This window comes from Zeus faber (genome assembly GCF_960531495.2).
Source record: "Zeus faber genome assembly, chromosome: 7".
Classification (NCBI taxonomy): Eukaryota; Metazoa; Chordata; class Actinopteri; order Zeiformes; family Zeidae; genus Zeus; species Zeus faber.
In genome coordinates, this window is record NC_137203.1 from 9,231,301 (window position 1) to 9,255,713 (window position 24,413).

The 24,413-nt window shown below is 45.9% G+C and overlaps 1 protein-coding gene across 1 annotated transcript; it reads right to left on the bottom strand.

The window, feature by feature from the left end:
- Positions 1-11,231: 11,231 nt before the first annotated feature.
- snx18a (sorting nexin 18a) lies at positions 11,232-20,691 on the bottom strand. The gene is made up of 2 exons (XM_080003357.1): positions 18,975-20,691; positions 11,232-12,261 (listed from the first exon to the last, which is right to left on the bottom strand). The coding sequence occupies exons 1-2, from the start codon at positions 20,503-20,505 to the stop codon at positions 12,008-12,010; spliced, it is 1,785 nt and encodes a 594-aa protein (XP_079859483.1). The 5' UTR covers positions 20,506-20,691; the 3' UTR covers positions 11,232-12,007.
- Between the last annotated feature and the right edge of the window lie 3,722 nt (positions 20,692-24,413).

Here is a 24,413-nt window from a genome sequence, read left to right on the forward strand (position 1 = left end):
TTAGTGAGCTGGAAGCTTCTCAATAGAAAACCGCTCCGTTGTGATAGGTTTAGTTCTAAATGATGGGAACCAACATTTTATTATGGTCCGGCTTGAAAAATTGCAAATCTGTCCTTTACATTCATTCATGGTATTGGATGAATGGTAACTAATTGATTTTAATTTTTTTTTATTAATGCCCTTGGTTGGTGTATTCCTATGTCTGTAGCAATGAGATGTACCGTGATACGGCACATAAAGAAAAACAAAAGGAAATGCGGCTGCGAATACAGTCACCTTTGGAGCCTCAAATGCAGAGGGAATCGCCATTTCGGCCGTGGAGGTCTTGATCATTTTGAGCCATTTTCTCGATCTGCAATCTCTCACACACACACACACACAGTTCCACAACAGTTCCAACTCCTCACCCCTGTTAGTAATCAGCACAACAGAACACCACCATATCTTAGGTCCCAAATTAATTTGTATATCCGTTCAAAACGCTGTCCACTGCCTTTGAAACACTGTAAAGCCCGCAGGCGGTTCGGCACTGTATCCCTCCTGGGGTTCGCTTGTGAAGTTGCAAATTAGCACGCCGGAGCTCTGGGACCTGCAGCGTGCAACGGGTCTAATGAGACGATAATTACACCAATTTGACTCTCGCAATCTGCGCTGTGCACGTGTGCCGCTTGACACAGATAAATGAACTTCGAGCTGTGATTACATGCCTTTTTCTCCAATCTTTTCAACAACTGCGGGAGAGGCAAGAATTGTGGTGGTTTCTATTGAATCTGAATAATCGGCACGCTCCTCCTCTGAAATGTAAGTCCTGGAATGCCTTGAAAATAGCCCCTTTTTGTGCTGAAGTCCTTGAACGTAAAAACGATAATTGTAGACCTGTGATGTTCCCCCAGGTTAGGACGTTATTATAGAATAAAGATCCCGTTGAAAGAAATAGTGAAAAAAAAAAAATTGTGCCCTTAAAAAACTTGAAGGTCTTTGAATTCCATTTTGCAATGCCAGAATGAAGCCCGTAAAAAATATAAATATATATATATATATACGTATATATACACACTACTCACAAAAAGTTAGGGATATTTGGCTTTTGGGTGAAATCTATGGAAAATGTAAAAAGTTCACGCGACAGTGATATATCATGAAGGTAGGGCATTTAAGTAGAAGCGTGCAATGGTGATTTCCTCATCTCAAACAATTATTTGAAACAAAAGCCAACAACAGTGGTGGGTTTACCACAACAAAAAATGTCAATGTCTCAATAACTTGTCATGTGCACTTGAGCATCAATTACAGCTTGACAACGACGTCTCATGCTGTTCACAAGTCGACTAATTGTCTGCTGAGGCGTGGCCCCCCACTCTTCTTGAAGGGCGGCCCTCAGGTCATTGAGGTTCTTGGGTACAGAGTGACGAGCCTCTACACAGCAACTCAGCTGATCCCATAGGTTTTCTGTGGGATTCAGGTCTGGAGAAAGTGCAGGCCACTCCATTTGAGGTGCCCCAGTCTCCAGCAGCCGTTCCCTAATGATGCCACCTCCATGAGCTGGAGCATTGTCGTCCATGAAGATGAAATGAGGCCTGTGTTGTTCATGCAGGGGCACAATGACTGGATTAATGATGTTATTCAGGTAGTATGGGCTTGTCACTGTACCATGCACAAAGTGTAGGGCAGTTCTGTATTGACTAGAGACACCTGCCCACACTGTAACACCACCACCACCAAAGGCTCGTCTGGTGACAACAGTGGCTGATGCATAGCTCTCTCTGGTGGTGTGGTCAGGTACCCTTGCAGGTGGTCTAGCATGCAGACCACTCTGATGGAAAGGGTTTTGAATGTTCTGACGTGACACTTGGGTGCCTCTCACCTCCCTAAAATGTGTTTGGAGTTGAGTGGCATTCATCATCTGGTTCCGCAGGGCACTGTTCACAATGAATGAATGGGATGTGGCCAAAGGACGTCAACTTCTATGCCTTTCTGTGACTCTTCCAGTCTCTGTATCTCTGTGGGAACCTGCTGATGACACTCTGTGACACTCTAAGCTCAGTGGCCACTTCCCTCTGAGAACATCCTGTTTGAAGCCTCACAATGGTGAGGTACTGTTGATCAATTGTTTGGTGTCGTCTTGGTCTCATGATGTCAACATGTGAACAGCACGATGAAGAGGACTGTTTAAATACCAATTCTAATTGAACCAGGAAATGTATTGGTTGATTCATGGATCAAACACCTGTTGTGAATTTTGCCGTTCAGCTCCTTGTTAGAGAACAGCAAGTTGTGCAAAAAGTACTGAAACATTGAACAGTTGGACATGTGCGTTCAAAAGTTTAGAGAAGGTCAAATTAAGTTCACCTGTAAAGGTTATAGTCCATTTGAGGTTCATCCTGAAATTTCACCCGAAAGACTTTTTTGTGAGTAGTGTGTATATATATATATATATATTGTGTGAAATGTCGAGTGGCACTGTCATAGAAAATGTTTCAGAACTAAAAAAAAACAAAAAAAACTGCACGCCTTACTTCAAGTGAATTATTTTAAAAGTGTTGATTGGTTTCTGTGACGTCAGGATTTGAGGTCAGATGCAGCTCTGTTTGAACACTTTCGAGCAGAACTGTACATGAGGAACAGTCCTTCCGTCCGTATCTCAATTAGCACCATGTGGCTGCATGGTTTGTGGTTTGATAAGTCAGAGAGGTATGAAGAGCCTCAGGAAAAGCCGGCCTCAGGTTCCGGAATGTTTCGGTCCGAGGCATGTGTGGGTGTGGGTGTGTGTGTGTGTGTGTGTGTGTGGGTGTGGGTGTGGGTGTGATGTGATCAGCCTGCAGCAGATCCATCCAGATGGCAAATTGGATCAGTTTTGAATCTATTTACATTTCCTCCATTTTTAGTCCTATGGGCGTTTCACCGCAGACCATTAACCACTTTTTCCTCATTGTAAAGAGTTGGTCGGGCGGCGCTTTTGGCATCGTCAGACCAACGCAACGATAACAACCTTTAACACTCCGCCACTAGCGGGAGGACAGGACAGGTGGACTAAATGAAACACCCGGATGGTGGTGGTTATTTTTCACATTAAAGATACAAAGAATATAGAGGACAGCCGTGCTCCTGACTTCATCCACATCCAGTGCCGTGGTGTTCATTCCTCAAAACGCATTCATTGTGTTTGATTCATTCTTGACATGATTCATTCAGCTCTGCTTTGTTCTCCTTTAGTTGTGGATGTGTAGACCTAATCTGCAAAAGACTGCAAGGTGCAAAAAATTCCTAAAGATTGAAAAGCTCTTACAGTATCATAACACATTAATTTATATATATATATATGTTTGTTTGTTTGTTTGTCTATTTATTTATTTATTTATTTATTTATTTATTTGTTTATTTGTTTGTTTATTTTATTTTATTTTATTTTATTTTATTTTATTTTATTTTATTTTATTATGGAGGACTGTGTGTGACAGTCATCTCCTCCCAGCGTGAGGTCTTTATGGCTTCATGGTGCACCCACTGTTGCATGAAGGAGCCAGTTCCCTAAAATGGAAGAAGACATTAAGATGCATCCGGGCGCTCTTCGTCTCATCATGGTCAACGTTTGGCACGGTGGATTTCAATCTGGCGGAATAGTGCATTCCTCATCTGCTGGGGAGGGGGGGTGGATGTTAGAAAAAATAAAAGAAGATTAGATCTTATTGTTATTCAAGGGAAGGGAGACACGGATGGGTTTTGATTAGTTGTTGCATTTGTTTTTACCAAACATAGGACACACTAACTTTCCCGACGATGCCAACGTCTCACAACATGTCTCTCAGTGTGTGTTTATTTATACTGCAGTTCTCCAAAAGCGTCACATTTGGCAGTTCAACAAATTCCTTACGGTGGTTTTTTCTATGTTTTCTACTTCCTCTTTTATCAAATTTGAGCATTATGCGTGTTGCAGTCTCACATGTTGATATGGACGTTTTTTTCCTTTCAGAGCCCCTCGTCTATATTCATTTGATTTGTTTCTGTCGGGCCTTTGAGCCAATGACATTAATTGCCTTTAATGTCTGAGCGTTCATTAAACACTCAAAAAGTCAGACACACACACACACACACACACATACACTGCCGCTGATCCCAGGGACAGAGGTTGTCAATACATTCAGCCCCTATGGGATCGTAAAGACGCAACGTGCACCAGATGTCATGAGGCCGTGGTGACACCGCGTCCGTCCCTGGAGACGCCAATGCAACACAACACTGGATTTTATTTTGTTTGTACGACGCTGGACAGTGGTGAGCGTGAGTGAGGGGAGAGAGAGAGAGAGAGAGAGAGAGAGAGAGGGGTCACACGTGTGGCATGGCCAAAGAGGTGGAATTATGTTTTCATTGGCTCTATTCCCCCACATGCCGTTATCTCTCCATTTAAATCCAAAAGCGTTTAGTGTGATAATGCGGGGCAATTACTGACGACTCAGCAAACGTACAGTGTCTAGTGTGTGTGCGCGTGAGTGTGTGTGTGTGTGTGTGTGTGTGTGTGTGTGTGTGGTATCTGAAAGCATCGGTGCAGAGCGGAACCCACCAATAGTCTGTGTCCGCTCGGAGGCCTAATCTGACTTAAAGTGTTTTTGGGCTGCGCTCCAGTCTAAGTGTGTTTGCATGTGTGTGTGTGTGTGTGTGTGTGTGCTTGTGCTTTCGCCTGCATACCCCTGTTTACATGTGTGTGGTACAGTATTGAGTCACCATTTTAATCACTAATGATGCAGTATTATTGCATTATGATGCATTATGAGCATAATTATTATTATGATAAGAATTATCATTACTATTGGTTTGGCTCATATTCAGATGGATCATGTTAGATAATGCAAGACATGCAACTAAGTAAACAGAGGCACATTTCAGGGTCTGAGGAGAAGGACATTACACCTTAGAAACAAACTGGGTGTGTCTTCCTCCTGTGTTGTTGTTGTTTTATTGTAATCAGAGCTAAGTGAACCCCACCCACCACCCCCACCTCCAGCCCAGACACCATGCACGTGTGTGTGTGTATGTGTATGTGTATGTGTATGTGTATGTGTGTGTGTGTGTGTGTGTGTGTGTGTGTGTGTGTGTGTGTTTTGTTTTCTTTTGTGGGAGGTTAGTTGTGTACATTTGTGAATTTGTGTATGTGCATGTGTTTGTGTTTATCTGAGTGTGTGTCCTTGTGTGTGTGTGTGTGTGTGTGTGTGTATGTCCTTGTTTGTGTGTGTGTGTGTGTGTGTGTGTGTGAGTCTGTGTGTCTGTGTTTGAGCGGGCTTCCTGTGTGAGAGCTGTAAAAACAAACAAACAAAAAAAAAAAGAATGCCTGGTGCTCCCGCATTCCAGAACCCTCCACCAGGTACGGACCAGTGAGCGTCCCCCGCCCCCCGCCCCCCACCTCCCCCCGCCCCCCTGAATCTATGAAATAATTGATATTGGGAACATTGAGCAGAACGGACTTAGCCTAAGGCACATTTAGAGTAAATGTTAAACAGGCGATAAAAGGAAATATAAATCAGTTTGTTTTAGAGAAATGCTTTGGGACATGAATTCACATTAGATTCAGCATCATCAGTTTGCCCCTTTTTTAAACATTTTTTTAGACTGAACCGTTTCAGTGAAGGCATTGGTAGTTTCTTTAAAGTGGTAATCCATAAGATTATCTTGTTTAAAAAAATATCCTGTATCTGGTCCATTTTTTTTTTGCCGGCACTTTTTAAGAAACAACCATTCAATATATATGTCAAGCGTGTGCTCCTCTATATGCTGTTTCCATCATTGGGGTGGGGCGGGGTCCGCCACGCCTTGCCCCGGCAAGAGAGCGCAGACCGAGCGTGCACAAGAAGTGACAGGCAGCCGCAGTGAATGTGATGTATTGCTTAAAGATATAATTATAAATGAACACGGCTGAGAATCCATCATTTTCATTTTAACATGTCCAAAATAATTTAAAACCAGCCTGAATAATATATAAATCCATGGAAAATAGGCTTCAACCTTAACTCGGGATTAAAACTACAAGGGGAACGGTTTTAGTGCAAAGTAAAGGATGTGAGTGAGTGAGTACATGTTGCTCTGTTATTTTGGTCTTTAAAAAACATTGACACAGGTGGCAGCACAATGCTGATCTTATCCGTACAAGCCCTGAGAAAACACCTCGTACACAACCATCGGCTATTCCAAACCACGGCGCGGACCTCCGACAAATGTTTTTATTTGGTGCGGCGGTCGGAGAGTTGCCGGGAGAACGACCGGTCGCGCTTCAGGCAAGGCTGGGCACCGATGGTCACGGCACTGGAGGGAAGATAAACACGCGCGCGCGCGCACACACACTCCGAAACGCGACTTTTGAACATTTTCTAAAACTCTCTCAAAGACAGGATCAACAGAGGTTCTACTGCGTCCATTCAGGTCGATTGTCCTCCACCGACAGATCTCCCTGGATCCCTTGACAGCTCTTGGACGACCTCCTCACTGTCTTTTCAAAGTCGATTGTATTGGTTGTTGTTTTTTTTTACCCGGGTGGAAACACAAAGACAGCGGCGCATCGCTGACAACGCCGTCCCCTTGATTTTTCCAAAGGAGCCCATGAGCTTGCACAATTTCAAATGCTTTGCGCATGTTGAGGTGGACACGCGAGGGCTTGGTTATCGTGGCGTCAAATGTCGGGAGGATTAAGATCAAGCCAGGTTAGGATTCCTATCATGCGGCCGAGGTAAACATTCGGACCCGTTTCATGCTGTGTCATCATCCCGGCCCAGCGTTGCATCATTGCGTGCGTCAGAAAACATCTCGGACTGTGAAAAGGCCGCGGGGGTTGGATTCCTTAAAGGGAACGTGTGTGGAGGAGGTGGGCTCGCAGACTCCACGTCACCCTTCCAGCTGCGGCGTCCTCGTCTTTTCTGAGCCCCGGCTGTGTTCAAAGGGGCCTGGCTTTAATTGGAAACAGATTTGGCCGGGATCCTTCTTTCCCGGGCGAATCTGCTGAGCGCAGGCGGACACCTCACGCTCCCCCCAAAGCGTGAACTCTGCAGGAAAAACAAAGGGACACGGAGGATGGCAATGCACTTGCAAGTGTTTTTTTTTTTTTTTTTCCTTCCAGCCCGCGGAACCCAACGGGGGCGAAATTTTGCGCTGAGTCGAATCTGGAACTGCACAATTCAATCCGTCTCGGGAGCTTCGCAGACGTGGACTTGTGCATCGAGGCGTTTGTTTGGTGCCGGGCACGTCTAAAAATAAACATTAAGCAGTGAGCGACGTGGTTCCTGAAATTGGATCCATCCAGTTTGGCCCGCATCGCCAGCGGCGCTTCAGATAACCACACGTCTCCTAGTGCCGGTGATGGGCGAACAATGCCAGTTTCGCCGTCCCGGGGTCACGTGCTCTTATTTCCACGGTTACAGCTCGACGTGGAATCCTCCGCTGCCATCCCAAACAGACCCCTTCCCTTTGAGTGGAATCCTGTGTTTGCTCTGACGCTTCCCCTTTCAATAAAGCAATACTAAATTATGGCAGATTCAATCTTTTGCGCCCTCGCTCAGGGCGTTCCCTGCTTTCCTAACGTGTGAGGTGGGAAGTCGTTATCGGCAAAAAAAACAAAAACGACAGGAAACAGGGGCCGAGGGGCCACAATGGGAATTTTGTGCGAAATCGTTTCATAGGAGAGAGGGTGGGCACTTTTGACCGCGAAGAGATTGTGTCACGGCTGCAGGTTGCTGCGGCAACCCAGTTCACAAGAACAAAGCCAAAGTGGGTCACACGGTGACTTGTTGATTAACAGTCACATTCTCGTGCTTTGAAGAAAATACTCACGTTGGACGAGTATCCTGACACAAAGAAAGAAGCGCCAGGTTTGTTGTAATATCCACACAATACAAGCTCGGCTCCACATTTAAGGTTTTTTCTCTCTCTCTCTCTCTCTTTTTCTCTCTCTCTCTCTCTCTCTCTCTCCGCTCTGCCTCAGGAACACGCGTTGAGTGGTTCGGGGTGAAGCAGGAATTTGCCGTAATCTAGTCAAGGATCTCGGGACGGTGATGCAGTGGTTAGGAAAGGTATGCGGTAAAACACGCCCGCAGTGTCAGCCGGGTCATCGGAGGGAAGGCTGGGTGAGATTCATTCCCTCTGTCAGCGGGCTGATTTTGGAATCCAGCGGAGCGGGGGACATAGAAAAAAAGAAGAGAAGCGAAAAGAAGCAAATATGATTGAGTCGTTTCTCCAACAGGTGTCAAAAACCTTGTGACATTGGATTTTGGATAAAAGCCGGCCATTGTTTGGCCGGAGCAGGGTACGCGGCCCTTTCCCCTCGGACGCTGGAATGACTTGACCCCTGTCCCGGAATCCGGACAAAATAGCTTTCGTTCTTCATTCAATTTGGCTTTTCCTTCTCACTCCCCAGTTTGTTTAGGCACATTGTATCATCCGCTGTTTTGCTTCCTCGCCGCAGCATCTGGAAGGCATTTCCGGCGGCGTGTTCAGGGGAGTGTGAGTCCGACACACTTGCCGTTTGTCCCCGCGGAATGTGGTCAGCTGTTTTCTTGACAATGCTCCCGTCTTGTCTCAAGAAAAGTCCCCGTCTGACCCCGGGAGCTGTCTTTCCCCCTGGTCTCCGGGGGGGGGCCGAGGCTGACGTGCTGACGAGAGCTGCCGAGGGCCCCCGAGCCGCGTCTCACGCATTGGATACGATCGACGACAGAAATCGGGGACCGGTTCTGTTTTTGACGTGCGGGCATATGCTCCTGTCATGTGGTTGTTCACCTATTGTACGCCTGTTGTTGATGTGAAATCTCTAGTTTTTCAAACAATAAACCCACCAGGATACACCCGGGTGAAGCTTCCTCCTCGGGTGGCGTCGGATGCCTTGGCCAGGCCACGGGGCCTTGGGGAGCGTCAGCCGAAGAACCGGAGCACCCATTTCCTCGGGCCTTGGCGTCATCCACCCAAGGCCAGGGGGTTTAGACAGCATGGGGCGCTCAGCGTCTTGTGGAGTTGTAGTTGTAAATAATAAATAAACAGAAGCTTCTGCAAGGAAAGGCGGCGCAGAGTGAGTGTTTGCCCAAAACAGGCCGATAAAAAAACATCTGCCATACCTTTTGGAACCAGTAACACACGCACAAGCATTGGAATGGAAACAACTCCGAATATAATGCGACGGATATAAGGTCATTTCGGTCAAACTTAATCATCTAAATCAAAGTCGGGTGACAAACTGACTTTGATTTCGGGCACTAGGTCGGCTGCTGTCTCGTCTTTTCTTTGGCGATGTTGTCGTTCTGATAACTTGAATCAGTGACGACGCAGGAGGAAGCAGCTGGGGCGGCCTGGGGAGACAATATATCAAACGTGGGGGCAAATCCGCGGGGCTGGCCACCCACCAGCTGGGACCCGCCGGTGTCGGGAGCCTCCAATCAGACATTCACTATCTGCCCCGCTCCGTGACCCGGCCCACCCCCTCACATCCGCCACACATGGATCCTCTGCCAGTGCCGACCAAAAACAGACATTTCCTTCGTCCCGTGGGGTCTGGTCTAATGCAAGTCCAAAGAAAGCAAGTTAAAACGAGGCACGGCGCAGGTCGGTCAAGAGCGCGTACGTCCTGGGAATCTTTTAGACCTAATCGGGCATTTAGGGAAAAAAAATTGTAAGCACCCAAATTAACTGCTGCACTCCCAAACTCAGCTCCCTGTGTCAAAGTCAATACAACGTGGACTGCATTAAACGCGTGTGCCGGAATTGTTTGTCGCCAGCCCAAAAATCCCCCCCATCTTGTTTTTTTCTGCGCAAATTCAACCTTTCCTGTTGAGTGGATGTACTGTTAGTCGTCAGCTGCTCTGGCACCTCTAACCACGACCAGATGTCCCAGATGGCCGGCCGGTCCCGGAGCCGTCAGCAGTTTTTTTTGGTTCCCTCGCGTGAGGACGGCGCACAGCGCCGGCACTCAGCCGCCATGCAGCCTCGACCGCCTGATCTCCGGCTCCTTCCCTCTGGTCATCTGGATCATCTGGATTTCCAAAACCATGGCGTGGCAACATTAAAGAGACCGTAAATAAGACCGAGGTGGGTTTCAAAGGTATTAGAGGACAATGCCCATTGAAATGTGTACCGCCGGGCCAATACACAACTGTCTGGTGAGCTTCCTCTCTGGGGTTCTCTTGTGTTTGGGCTTTCATCTCAGTTTTCACGCACAAAGGGATTCCGGATATAAATCCATTCCCCATATAACGATGAGCCACTTGATTGCTAAACAACCTTTCACGTTAATGTAAGTTAATGAAAAATCGTACAGACTCGGATCTGAAGTCTGCTAATATATTAAAGAGGAAGAGGAGACACAAAGACAAACCACCAAAGCCATCTTGAATGGAAGAATTTATTTCGATTCTCCACATCTACCTTTAACTCTTTGTGGTGCAACCAGCACGGAGATTTTTAAAAACAGCATTACAGATGAGAACTGAACTGTCTACAAGTGTGTTATATTAAAAGACTGCATGAAAAGTGTGAGAAAAACCCGCTACCTAAAACAACGTCCCAAAACCTGAAGAAATTACTTGATATATATACACTAAAGTCCTTGATATCTATTTCTTTGATTTTTTAAACATTCGGTCGAGGAGCTGCACCGGCTTGTGCCGCGTTTAAGGCACGGAGTCCAATTGTCAGAACAGGGGGGAGCTTCTGCCGATGGTGACGCTGTTAAACTCTGGACCATTTGGAGGGAAACGGCTCTGAGGACTGATGCTGTCTTCCAAGGATGTCCCCAACACTCATGAGAACCCATTTTTTTTGTAAAAACAAATAGGAGAATAGACATTTACACATACACACACACACATATATACACACACACACACACACACACACATATATATATATATATATATATATATATATATATATATATATATATATATATACACACACACACACACACACACACACACACACACACATATATATATATATATATATATATATATATATATATATATATATATACACACACACACACACACACACACACATATATATATATACACACACATATATATATACACATACACACACACACACACACACACACACACACACACACACACACACACACACACACATATATATATATATATATATATATATATATATATATATATATATATATATATATATATATATATATATATATATATATATATATATATATATATATATATATATATATATAAACACACAGTAAATATAAAGCTTTTTAGTGAGGAGTAACAAAGTGACCAGAGAGATCTTACTGGAAGGCACAGCGAGACAGTGGTGACGGAAGCCGCTGGGGCCGAAAGCCGCACAGTAAACACCTTGGATGTGTTTGGAGCCGCAAGGCGGGCTTCAAGTGTTCCCAGAAGGCAGTGGGTCAGCTGTAATGGACCGCACAGCGGGACAAGAAGAAGTCCTCCGCAAGCACCTCTGCTGTCGGTTTTCGAAACATCAGCCACAACAGTGTGATTAAGGCTTAAACCAGCAGAACCTCTATGAAACCCGACGCTGGAAACAGAAGCAGCGCCGCGCGCGCGTCTAGACGTGTTTACTTTTCCCTCCGTCGATTCAATGCGTCTGAGCTCTGTCTCGTGTGAGACACGGAGTGGAATCGCATTTTTTTCCCCCCACTGGTCACGAACCCCCCCCCCAAAAAAAATGAAAGCATATTCCCATTGGTTGCGGAAATTATTTTTGAAAATTATTTTTGAAATTTAAGACGATGACTTTGCCCCTTTTGTGGAACGCGTTCCACATAACAAACCTAAATGATCCGGCCCCGCAAAGTGGCCAACAAACTCCCAGCCTGGAAGTGTCACCATCATCGGAGCGTCGTCTCCTCGTACGTCTCTCCCCGGGGAAATAAGCAGCTTTCTCCGCTTCGCATGGCTGGCTCCGGGCTGGCTCCGTTTTTTTGTTTTTTTTCGCGGTCCGAGCGACCGAGTTTCAAACCCCCGACAGGTAGGAATTCGCTCTCCGGCGCCGGTTAAGCGTTGTCGTATTTACGCAGCGCCTCTTCCAACTTGCTGGTGATCTTCTGGAAGAAGCCGATCTGCTGCTGCAGGTGGTGCTGCATCTGGGAGCGGAAGTCCCGCACGCGGATCTGGTGGAAGTGCTGGATCTCGGCCAGCGTGGCGAAGGAGATGATGTTGCAGCGCTGGTTGATGCCCTCCGCGTCCGGGGCGTCCATCTTGCCCTCCTCCACGTGCTTCTGGCTCTCCTTCACCTTGGTCAGGGCTCCTGGAGTGACGGGGCAGGGGGGTGGGGTGGGGTGGGGTGGGGGGGGCAGCACAGGTACACGGGGTTAAGCTCAGCGGCGCTCTGGTCCCGTCACGCTCATTTCCTGTCACAGAGGGTTCTCTCGAGAACGCGGGGTCGTCTCTGCTCGCAGGGCCTGCGTCAGAGCCCAAGACACAAACTTAAAAAACCTTGAGTGCTTGGCTAAAAATAGCCAAAAAAACGCCCGAGAACTAAAATTAAATGTGTGGGAAATGTTAAAAGTATGTGAGGGTGGGCGGCGGGGATAGAAACATCACTACAAGCGTTTAACTCAAAGTCCCCCCCTTTTTTTTCCAAAACATCCATATAAGGGCATTTCACCATTCCCGCACCGAACACTTCTCTTAAAAGGAGAACCCCGGCATGAAAGGAGCACAGGGTGTTTTTTTTTTTCTCATTTTTAATCAGATATTTATAAAAACGAGACCAGGTACGTAGCCGAACGTTCAGAGCTGAAGCGGAACAGAAAAAGGCGCCGAGCGACGAGCAAAAGAAGAAGTCGCCGACGTTTGCGGCGGCCGAACGAATCCCCCGAACGTCTTATGTGTCACTTAGTGGCGAAACGTGTCGCTTACCACACTGGTGGGGAAACAAGAAAACGCCCGTGGCTGGTGTTGTGGCACTCCAGTCACAGGCTTTTTACGATCAGCGTTTGGGTAAAAAAAAAAAAAAAAAAAAAAAAGACTTGGTCGGAACATCCGCGCCTCTGTTTCCACACAGACAGGAAGGCCTCTAGCACTCTGTTGTCACCGCGGCGCTTGCTTGAGCGACGCAAGGGTTTCCACCCCGTACTCTGAACGCCCCCCGCTGCCGCTGCCGCTTCCTCAATCGGCTCTCCCGCTCAGGCGGCACAAAGCCCGCGTGAGCAATCAGTCGGATTCCTCGACGGATGGTTAACGGGAACTACTGAGAAGCAGGAAACCCAAAGACTTTTCACTTCACGGCCCCCGCGGCGCCGCGGCAATGATCCGAATGACAAAAACCCGAGCGACGTCACCGTCGAAAAAAAAAATAAAAAAAAAAAAGCCGCACTCAACTCGGTGAAAGCCCCGGCAACCGTTATGACCCCCCGGAAACATTAACCCAGAGAAGGACACGTCACGGAGTGTCGACACCGCCGCCTTTTGACAGACGGCGTCTGTCGAAAGGCGAAGATGGATTCGGGGAGAGAGACCCCAGGTCAAAAAAGGGGAAACAGAAAAGAACAGGAGCACCGGGGGGTCGCTCCACACCTGTAGCGAAAGACGGACACGGGAGCCAACGCCGCCGTCGAAAGGCCCCAGGGGCCGAATCCCGGGAGGCGTCTCTACGCACCTTTAAAAGGTACCGGCCTCCTCTGTTTCGGAATCACACCAAGGGACGAAAGGGTGAAACAATTCGTGCCGCGGACACTCGATGGGACGGGAGTTCAACGGCAACATTCAGTGCTTTGTGCTCAGGAGATCCACAATGTCACAGAGTGACCACGGAGACACGGTGAAACCACAAGCTCAGAGAAAATTTAAAGAGAAAAACACACGGCTCTGTATGTGCCGAGGGATTGGAAAAACCGCAACACAGATCGTCCCTGGACCACAGCCGTGGCGGTAGGAAGCGGAAACGGACAGAACGGTCAGAAGGGTTAGGGATGCCGCCCGTGTAGAGATCCTGTCTGCATGAGCGGCGATGCAGAGTCTCTCTCTCTCTCTCTCTCTCTCTCTCTCTCTCTCTCTCTCTCTCCCTCTGCTCTGGACAGGAGGAAGTCACCTCAGCGCTTACGTAACGCCCGGTTACACAACGCCGCGCCGCTAGCCCGTGACCCGACTCTAACAAGCAGCGGCCATACTCATCCGCCCATCCCTCGTCTCCCCTCCCGGTGCCAGGAGAGAGCGAGAGAGAAAGAGAGAGACTGGGCCGAAATGCACGAGCAGCCGACCGACAGAACACACATTGCAACTCAGTCAACGTGGTTTGCAACAAAAACATATCGAACACCATATTAAAGGGGTGTTTCCCCCTACCGGCCTCCGCGGTTCGACGCTTGGGATTGTTTTTTGGCAAAGCAGAGCTTGTCGTTTGGTGTTTAATTGAGGTCAGTTAACAGGAACGTTGTTTTATCTGAGAGGCCGGGGCCAACAGAGGAAGGCAAAAGCATTTCAGTTCAGCTGACCTGGTGCGTCTACCGTTGCGTCCCGTATTTCTCTTTGTTTTGACGCGGCTCATGACCTCACTGCATCCCCGAAAACACACTGACCGTGAATGCGGGGATTACCTTCTGCCATTAGATCTGCCCGTGTTTTAGTCTCCCTGATAATAACACACGAAAATAGTAATTTTTAGACATTGACCAAGGAATTTCGATTGAATTTATTGGACCTAAATTCCTTTTCACCTCATGTCTGTGAAGCCCAGTATGTAAATCTAGTTTTTTTGTGGCATGTAAACTTTGCCATAGGGATGAGAAGAGCTCGCCTCTAACAAGTGCCGCATTGTACCGACGGGGTCACGGATGTCATAATATCGACTGGGGTCATTTGTTTTTTTTGTTCCTATATGTTCAGTTCCCCTCGCTGTCTGTTGCGGTCACGGTTTTAAACGCACAGTTTCGACTTCCCGCAGTCGGACTAATGTTGGCCTACAGGTTTTTTTGGGTTTGTTTTATTTTTTAATCACGGACGAATTGAAATACTCCTTCGACCAAACCCCGCTGAATATCCATTCAAAGCACGTATCCCCTGTCCTCTTTCCAGAGCATGAAAATAAAAGACCGAGAGCCCCAGTGGCGTTTTATGTAACACTCAAAGGTGCGAGAATAGAAGACGTATAGGTCTTTCACTGCCAAATATAACAGCAAAAGCATGAGTTGGCAGCAGCCCAGCCCACCTCCACCCTAATGGCTAATGGGGGCCTCTGCGGAGCTGGAGATCAATGGAGTGATGTTCAATGTCCCCCTGAGGGGAGTCTCACATTTCACCGGTCACTTCCGCCAGGACAAATAAAAACTGCTGCCGTGCAGACCCATTGCCGGGGGTCTAAAGAGGGAACCGATCACAGTTGCCTGGAAAGCGCCGCTTCAAATACACATAATATTCTTTTTTACACCATTTAACCCCTAAATCCAGGGAGCCCTCATGTCTTTTATCCCCCCTACCATATGCTCAAATACAATTCACTGACCACCAGGCTGTCAAACCCCTATAATGGAGCTGCTCACGAGGTCGTCCTTTAGGGATTGTTTGAACACCACGTTTTAGCCGTTTCTATTTCCCTCCGGGGTGAACGAGGCTTTTTACCTCCCTGCTTGACCAATGCAGAGTGGGTGTTTTACCGCTCACGCTGGCGGGGGGGGGTTGTTTTCCTCCAGGCCACTTTACTTACGGAAATGTCTACTTCGGTTTACAACGGCAAGGATGTGGCCCCGTTGGCGATCACTTTCGGGTGTCTCTGACTGAGAGCGAAAGAAAAACCAACAACCTCGGCTCCGAGGGACCCAGCTCAACGGGCTTTTCCAGTTGATTGAAACTCAAAGACTTGGTATGGAAGGTACTGCGGCTAGCGCGGCTCTTTTTCCGTCCAGTTCATGTTCTCCGCACTTGTCTGTGGTGTGCTGCACTCCATGGCACCTGGGAACATTTGCTCACTGTGCCGGGCGTGAACTATCGCCACCAAACACGGAGCAGACACCCGCGACTGACTGACGCCCTTTTTTGACGCTAAAAGAACCACCGGAATAGAGTAAAAACACCGCGGGGGGAAACGTTGAAATACATGCACGGGAGACGGGATAAAGAAAATGTCTATGGCAGGCAAACGGATAAGGGCAGAGATGCGGTGAAAAGCCAGACAGAATGTCTGGCTGGGAGCCAGCGCTCAGGGGTAACGGGGTTTGTGTGCGATCGCAGGTCCGCGGCTTTGTTTCAGCACAATTTCGGCTCCCAGCTGCACCGCATTGTCTGCACACAATGACGAGTCGGTGAACTCTCGGCTGCAGCTTTTACACTTCCATTAAAAGCCCCCAATTCACTCAGACACCCCCCCTAATTACAGCCGTCTCGTCGCAGTATTCAGGCTTTTTGGCGTCCTAGAGTCGTTTTATAGACCTCACGGGGGATAAATGATGGGGCTGAAAGTCAAGTGGATTGTGTAAGGGGTTGCTGCGTTTAACACTGGGTGAGCAACTTGGAGACTATTTCACCCATGGGAATTCCATCTACAGGAATTAAGGCGGACATTCGTCCGCGGTCGAAACCGTTGAGCTTCGCGGCGCGGGCATCCTCGCGTTGGATTGACGAGGCGGCAAATGACATTTGTTTTTAATAAATCCAGGAACAGGGCCGCGGGAATGCTCGAAGCCGCAGCAGAACGTTTCGGCAGATATGAGTGATATCAAAGGAATACAAAGGAGTGGCTTTCGCCAGCCTTGTAATAGAAACACACCGGGGGGTGAACAGCTCCCACAAGCAAGCTGTGAACATAAAAGCAATTCCAGTGGAATAAAGCACGCCATCAGATGGTCTCCCTTTAATCTGTCTTCGCCCGGCGTTCCCATCACATCGCATCTGATACTTTCTAATGCAGAGAAGGACCAAGGGAGCATTTAAGAGTTTGAACAGCCGAGCAATAACGACCGAACTGGCGTCATGCGTGTTTTGTTTTCCTTTTTTTCCGACCCGAGTGAGGTTGCACGCAGGCAACCGTCTGAAAAGGAGAGTTTCTTATCAATTTTAATTACGCACTGGCTTATCACACAGGTCGGGCGTCAACGACCGCGTCAGCTTATTTAGAGCGCGCACCGTCTACGTGGCAAGCTGCACAGCGGCTGACTGGGAAGATTGTGTCCCAATATATCTCCAGAAGAACATGTTATCTCCCGCCTTCCAAAAGCATCCGACGTGGAATGAGGAGGCCGAGGGTTTTAAAAGACCCAGACATCATTGCAGAATTTCCCCTCGTTTCCGCGAAGGGGAAAATTGACAGCGACTACCGTCAAAGTCGAAAAGAAAGTACGCATAGGTCTAAGCCACTGGGTCTGGCTACTCTACAAACTACTTTCAAAAGTAATGAATAGACACGTGTACCTTATTTTATTAAATATTTATGCCGAGTGTCTTAATATATTTGGGAACCGTTGGCCACTTTTGTTGGTGGAATCAAAGCTCATAAATTCCCTGTCCTGATATGTGCTTCTGTGTGAATTCTGTTTGCGGGCAATGGCAATCTACTCAGGAAGGACACAGGTACAGCATGCATAGATGAAGAGGATAATTCCACGTTATCCTCTAATCTTGCAGGGGTACAGTGGGCCTTTGTCCTCAACACTGTCCTATATGAAATTGCGCTGAAATTGTATCTATCACTTTGAGCTTGGAGACTCAAGGTGTGCCGGGAACGGCCTGTTTCGGAGGGGCTTTCCAAATTAGTGCAGAAAGCACACAGACTAAATTATTGGTCCATCTCGTGATCAAAGTTTGGAACACAGTCATCACAGCAGTCAGCAAACTGACCACCTAAGTGCTGATGTAGCGCTCCAGTTGGGTTTGAGTTGGCAGGCATCCTCTATTTGGGCTGTTCTGGCTTTCCCCGCACAAAGCACAGAAGTGTGTTACATTCTTTTCTACTGTAAACAGTGGAGGGAGCCTGCCTCTAAACACTGAGAGCTACAATGTTGTTCCCCTTACATAACAGCTCTCCCTCTCATGGACTGACATTTTGCAGCACAATGCGAACAATCATTTCTCTTTATGTGCCTGGCTGGCCCATATAGTCTGTGGAGGCAAGAAAGGGCAAGTGGACAATCAGTTGCGACAATCTGACCTAAACAAAGTGCAAAGCACTGCTTTGAGGTCACGGGTGTAACAGCTGGGTCAGGTGAACCATTCTCCACTATCTGCACAATTGCAATGTAATAGGTCACGCGCCGTGGAAAATCAAACAACACGTCAACCGCACGTGTGTCACCTCCGTGACTCAGCAGCCAGACAAATCTAGGGGGGTTGGGAGCACGTGGTTCAATTATCCAGTGCAAATATTGCCTATTTGTATTACAAAGTCCAATTTGCTACATTGAAATTGGCTCCGTCGGGTATGACAACAACAGGCTGAGACAAACAAATAACTCCTTCACTGCTGACGTGAGCTGCCATTACCGGTCCCCCCTCACCTGCAGTTGAAGTAATCACTTCAAGACAGACCTGAGTGGGGCATGGCAGACTGGATTCGCGAAATCCAGAAGAGTCAGAGTTTAATTCTTTTTCACTGCCTTCAATAAGAGGAACGTTATTTTTTAATGAAATCGCATGAAACTGAACCAATTTCAGTGACCAGTTTAAGGGCGGGGTGTGTGCACCTGTGCTGTGTTCTCTGCAAGTCAGTTATGCATGTGAACATATGAAGCTATTTTCAGTTCTATATTTGGTTACTGTAGCTCACTAGCACTGTGCTGCAGTCTTTCATGTCAAAACAAAACCACTTGTTAGGTCATAGCTGTGATAACAAATGTATTTCATTAACCTATCAGTCTGCAGGAATTGAAATGAGCGTGGAAATTAAGTCGAAAAAAAAAAAAGTTTTGCAGCAACTTATATTGGAAATTCAGGGTTGATTATACAAGATGCCTCCAAAACAAAGTGACTAATCACCCGTTAATCACACAATGGAATAGCATTGTGTAACAATGTGCTATTGCTGTGCTTTACCTTTCTGGACATGGATGATATCTGGATAGTTGGCCAGGTGGCCCTGGTAAAGCGCTAACAAATCCATGATGGGATCCAGATCTTTGCTGGGCTGCTCAGCAAAATAGTCTCCGATGCCCTCGTAGGCCTCCCCAGTGAAGGAGATGGCCTGGTTGAGTCCAACCGAGTAGGCCTGCTGGTCCATCTCAAACGCTTGGCTGAGGACCTTGAACGACTGCCCCACTTTCTGGTACTCCTTCTTGAAGCCGCTGATCTGCTTGCGGGCAAACTCATTGACGGTGGCGTTGAGTTGCAAGGTGCCGTCGTCCATCCGCTTGGTGAAGGTCTTGAAACCGTCTATCTTGCTCTCCACCTCTTGAAGATCGAGCGGGGCGGCGGGGGTGCTGATGGTGAGGAAGAAGTTGGCCCCCACCATCTCGTCCTTCTCGGCCTTCCTCTTGCCCTGCTTCCAGGCCTTCTCGTCCGCACTGTTGCAGGTGAGGAAGTGCTGGAACACGTCACACCTGGCCAGGACGGGGTGGCTGGTCATGTGGTTCATCCACCAGATGAGGCCCTTCCTCCTCTTGGAGATGAAGTCCTCCTCAAAGCGCCCCGTGGCCTGCTTCTCCGGGATGTGGGGCACGGAGATGACGGGGAACTTCTCCACCAGCCTGGCGTAAAGCCAGTCAAAGTGCTTATACCTCCTGTTCACCTGGTTCTGGGTGTGCGTGGGTGTCAGCTTGTAGGACATGTAGCTCTTCATGCCCTTGAACTTCGTCTGCTTGGTGGGGTCATCGATTGTGCAAGCGAAGGGGTACGGGTTCTCCTGCCACTCAGGACCGTGCTGCCCCATCACCACGCAGATCTTGTCCCCATCCTTGACGAAGCCGGACGCCTCCCCGAGCACAAACGCCTCGCCCCCTGACTTCACAAAGGTGGAAAATCGGTTCAGGTTCCTACTGACCGTGGCCGAGCTTCTCGCCTGCTGTGCATTGCCTCCCCTGGACATGGAGGAAGTGGACACCCTGTAGGTCGACGGCCCGTTGCCAACGTCCTGATAGAATCCACCACCCGTCCCGGGCTCGTCGGCCACGGTGGAGCTGTCGTCCCAGTCATCATCCCAGTCATCATCACTGCCCTGGCTGGCGGTCTGGTGGTAGCTGTGATGCTGTTGCTGTTGTTGTGGTTGCTGTTGTTTCTGCTGCGGTACCGGGGCCGGGAAAGTGGCGAAGCCAGATGGCTGCGCTTTCGACAAGTTCTCAACTTTACTCTGGGGCTTATGCGAGCCGTCAAAGCCCCCGGGGGGAATGTTGGTGTAGGTGAGGTCCCCAGATGTGCTGCCGCGGCTGTCGGTGGCGGAGGCGGCGTCGCTCCGCAGGATCTCCACGTAGGACGCGGGGAACAGCCCCCGCTCCCCGCGGCTGTTCGCCCCCTCCAGCCAGCCCTCGATGTCCTGCTCGCTGTACAGAGTCACGACCTCGTTCTCCCGCACCGATATCTCCCCCGGGTTCTCCGAGCTGAAGTCGTACAACGCTTTCGCTTTCAGCGCCATGACGACGAACACGGACCCCGGACCCGGACCCGGAACCGCTGCCGCTCCTGAGCGCAACTTACTGTGCGGAGGATAAGTTGGTGTCCCCTGTACCGCGGTCCTACCTCCCTCGGTTCATCTAGATCCACTCCGTTACCTTCCCGGGAGGGTCTACAGAAAGTGCAGCGGCTCGATCCGGCGGTTTCGCGCTCCAGCCCCGGTGCGGCGGTGCCTCTCTGCCCGCGCTGTGCTGCTCTCACACTGGGAAGCAGCGCGGCGAGCGCACGTAACCAGTCCGGGTCCTGGAGGGAGGAGCCTGGAGCCTGGAGCCTGGAGGGACTTCTGTCTGTGCCTCCATTTATTTACAATATAAAATCATTTCGGTCTGATTTGAACCCTGACCCTTTTATTCGGGAAGATGATTAGAGCCACATGAAAAAAAGAAAATCTGGGAAGCACTTTGAGACTGTCCTATGATAAAGGGCTATAATAATAATAATAATAATAATAATAATAATAATAATAATAAATAAACTTGACTTGACTGGATTAATCTTAAAAATTCTACATTCAGAATTCAAAAAGGGGGGAAAAAAAAAATCACAATTCTGACTTTCTTCCCCTCAGAATTCTGACCTTTCTTATAAATATGAGTTCAATCTTATTACTCTGTCTGTTCATCTTTCAATGGTTTCATAGTGTCTGCCTTATTATTATTATTATTATTATTATTATTATTATTATTATTATATATTGTTTTTATAATAATAATAATAATAATAATAATAATAATAATAATAATAATAATAAAACGTAGATTTTTTTTAAATATACGACAAATCTTATTGCCTCTGAGGTTTAATTGCTTTTTTTTTATCGTAATACTTAATAGTTTTAACGGTGGTTGTAGCCATTCGAGTGCTGAGTGTCTCCCGTGACATTGTTTCCATAGTTTTGTTCAATTAAAAACAAGAAAAGAGCTTGGAGGCTGCCATTCGTCAGGCTGATTGAAATATCTAGTAATGCGTGTATTGGGAAACTGGATTGCGGTGTGTCACGTTTCGCAAAGCCAGGATGTGACACGTGTACAAATGAAAGCCACCACAGGTCATAATCAATCCAGGTTTGGGCTGCACTGAATCCCACTGCACTTCCCTCTTCACACCGACGGGCAGCAGCCGCAGTGATACACGGAAGAGGAGAACAAGCGTGAAGTATGCAAAGGGGAATGACCTTTAGCGTCAACAGAGTAAACGCGAGATATGAAGATGGAGATAATAAGTAAAAATCTTCAGAAGCCGGAGCAGAGGGAGCACCAGACCGGTTGCATTATCATGCACACTTTGCATGATACGTAGGTTATGATATTGCATTACATTATATGCCATGCATTAAGTACAATAAACACATTTACATTAAACATATACATTACATTTAATATGTTGTAATTACTGTATGTAATAGGCATATGAGGGCTGTTAAAGGCACAATAATGTATTTTTCAAACACCTGGGCGATTTGTTTGCAAAGTCATTGCCATGTAATGCAAGAAGAGGCATTACGCAAATATGTTACAGAGAGACTCATATTTACATACTTACTACATATTTTCATTTACATTACAAATTTATGTGTGCAAGTACTTTGAAAAATGCTTTGAGTTATGTATCCCGGGTGTCTGGGGGCACATTTGTTTAATAAGTGTTATTGTATTTATTTATTTAAGTATAATGGGATACTGCAAAATGTATATAAATGATGTTGTATAAACAGGTACTCCTCACTTAACGACCGAGTTACGTTCCTAGAACCAGGTCGAATTGGTTGATAAGCGAGGACCAGTGTTATTTTACGGTAAGGAGGCTTGGGATTGCGAACGCTAGTTTAGTGAATACTGACAGACTGCGGGAACGAGACTGAGAACGGTGATGAGATGAGATGTATACAGTGTATATTGTGTATATAGTATATATAATATATATAGTGGTTATAGTATATATAGTGTATATAGTGTGTATATAGTATATATAGCATATATAGTGTACATAGTATATATAGTATATGTAGTGTATATAGTATATATAGTGTATATAGGGTAAATAGTATACGTATATAATATATATAGCATATATAATATATATAGTGTATATAGTACATAGTATATATAGTATATGTAGTGTATATAGTATATATAGTGTATACAGTATATATAGTATACTGTATATAGTGTATATAGTGTATATAGTATATATATAGTGCATACGGTATATATAGTATACTGTATATAGTGTATATAGTATATATAGTGTATATAGTGTATACAGTATATATAGTGTATATAGTCTATATAGTGTATATAGTGTATATATAGTATACAGTATATAATGTATATAGTATATATAGTGTATATAGTGTATATAGTATATATATTATATAAAGTGTATATAGTGTAGACAGGGTATATATAGTATATATAGTGTATATAGTGTATATATTATATATAGTGTATATAGTGAATATAGTGTATATAGTATAAATAGTGTATATAGTAAATACAGTGTATATAGTGTATAAAGTATATATAGTGTATATAGTATATATAGTGTATATAGTAGAAATAGTGTATATAGTGTATAAAGTATATATAGTATATATAGTAGAAATAGTGTATATAGTGTATAAAGTATATATAGTGTATATAGTATATATAGTGTATATAGTGTATATAGTATAAATAGTGTATATAGTATATACAGTGTATATAGTGTATAAAGTATATATAGTTAATATAGTATATATAGTGTATATAGTAGAAATAGTGTATATAGTGTATAAAGTATATATAGTGTATATAGTGTATATAGTATAAATAGTGTATATAGTATATACAGTGTATATAGTGTATAAAGTATATATAGTGTATATAGTATATATAGTGTATATAGTAGAAATAGTGTATATAGTGTATAAAGTATATATAGTGTATAAAGTATATATAGTGTATATAGTGTATATAGTATAAATAGTGTATATAGTATATACAGAGTATATAGTGTATAAAGTATATATAGTGTATATAGTATATATAGTATGGTATATAAAGGGTGATGGGTGATGAGATGCTTGACGCTGGCACGCCGTGGTACTGTACACGGCGTACAATACAGACTGGTCAGAGAGCTGGTCGTAATCCGAAGGGTCGTTAAACAGGTAAGTCATTAAGTGAGGAGTACCTGTATTGTTATCATGCGACACCAAGATCCTGAACCCGGGAGTAATGCTGTCTCATAAATAGGGTAACAGGGTTAGGGGTATAAAATGGGCAGTTTAAAGGAAGATTGTGTATGGATGAATGCAAAATAGTTTCTTGGCCCCCCTGGCATTGGCACTGTAGTTTATCTCCTATTTTCTTTGTTAAAAGAAAACATAGAACCCTAACCCAATCATTCAGTTCACAGAAGCATTTTATCGGTATTAAATTGGAGGTCACCGTTATACTGTATGATATACTGCCTCCCTGTGGCCATGAATGTGTTTTACGTATCTGCGTGCATTCAAACGTCTCTGGCCCTTTTTCTGTTTATACTGTATTGTTGTACTGTACTGTTTATACTTACACACAAAGATGCATAACGTGACGTAAGAAGCCCAAGTAAGGACCCGAGTAATGGAAAAAAAGTTTTTTTTTTAACTATATACACACACACACACACATGGATGTTATAGGATGTTATATAACCCAACCAAAACGATTTCACGATTTAAATGACATCATTACCACACGAAAGAGCATTATGACACAGGAGATTAGTACCGGTATTTCAATAGAATAATGTGATGACGTTGAACTCAATCACATTAGTGTACTACAGTTAACTACCACTAGGGGTCACTAGAGGTCAGTCATCTCACAACTGGAACACATGAAA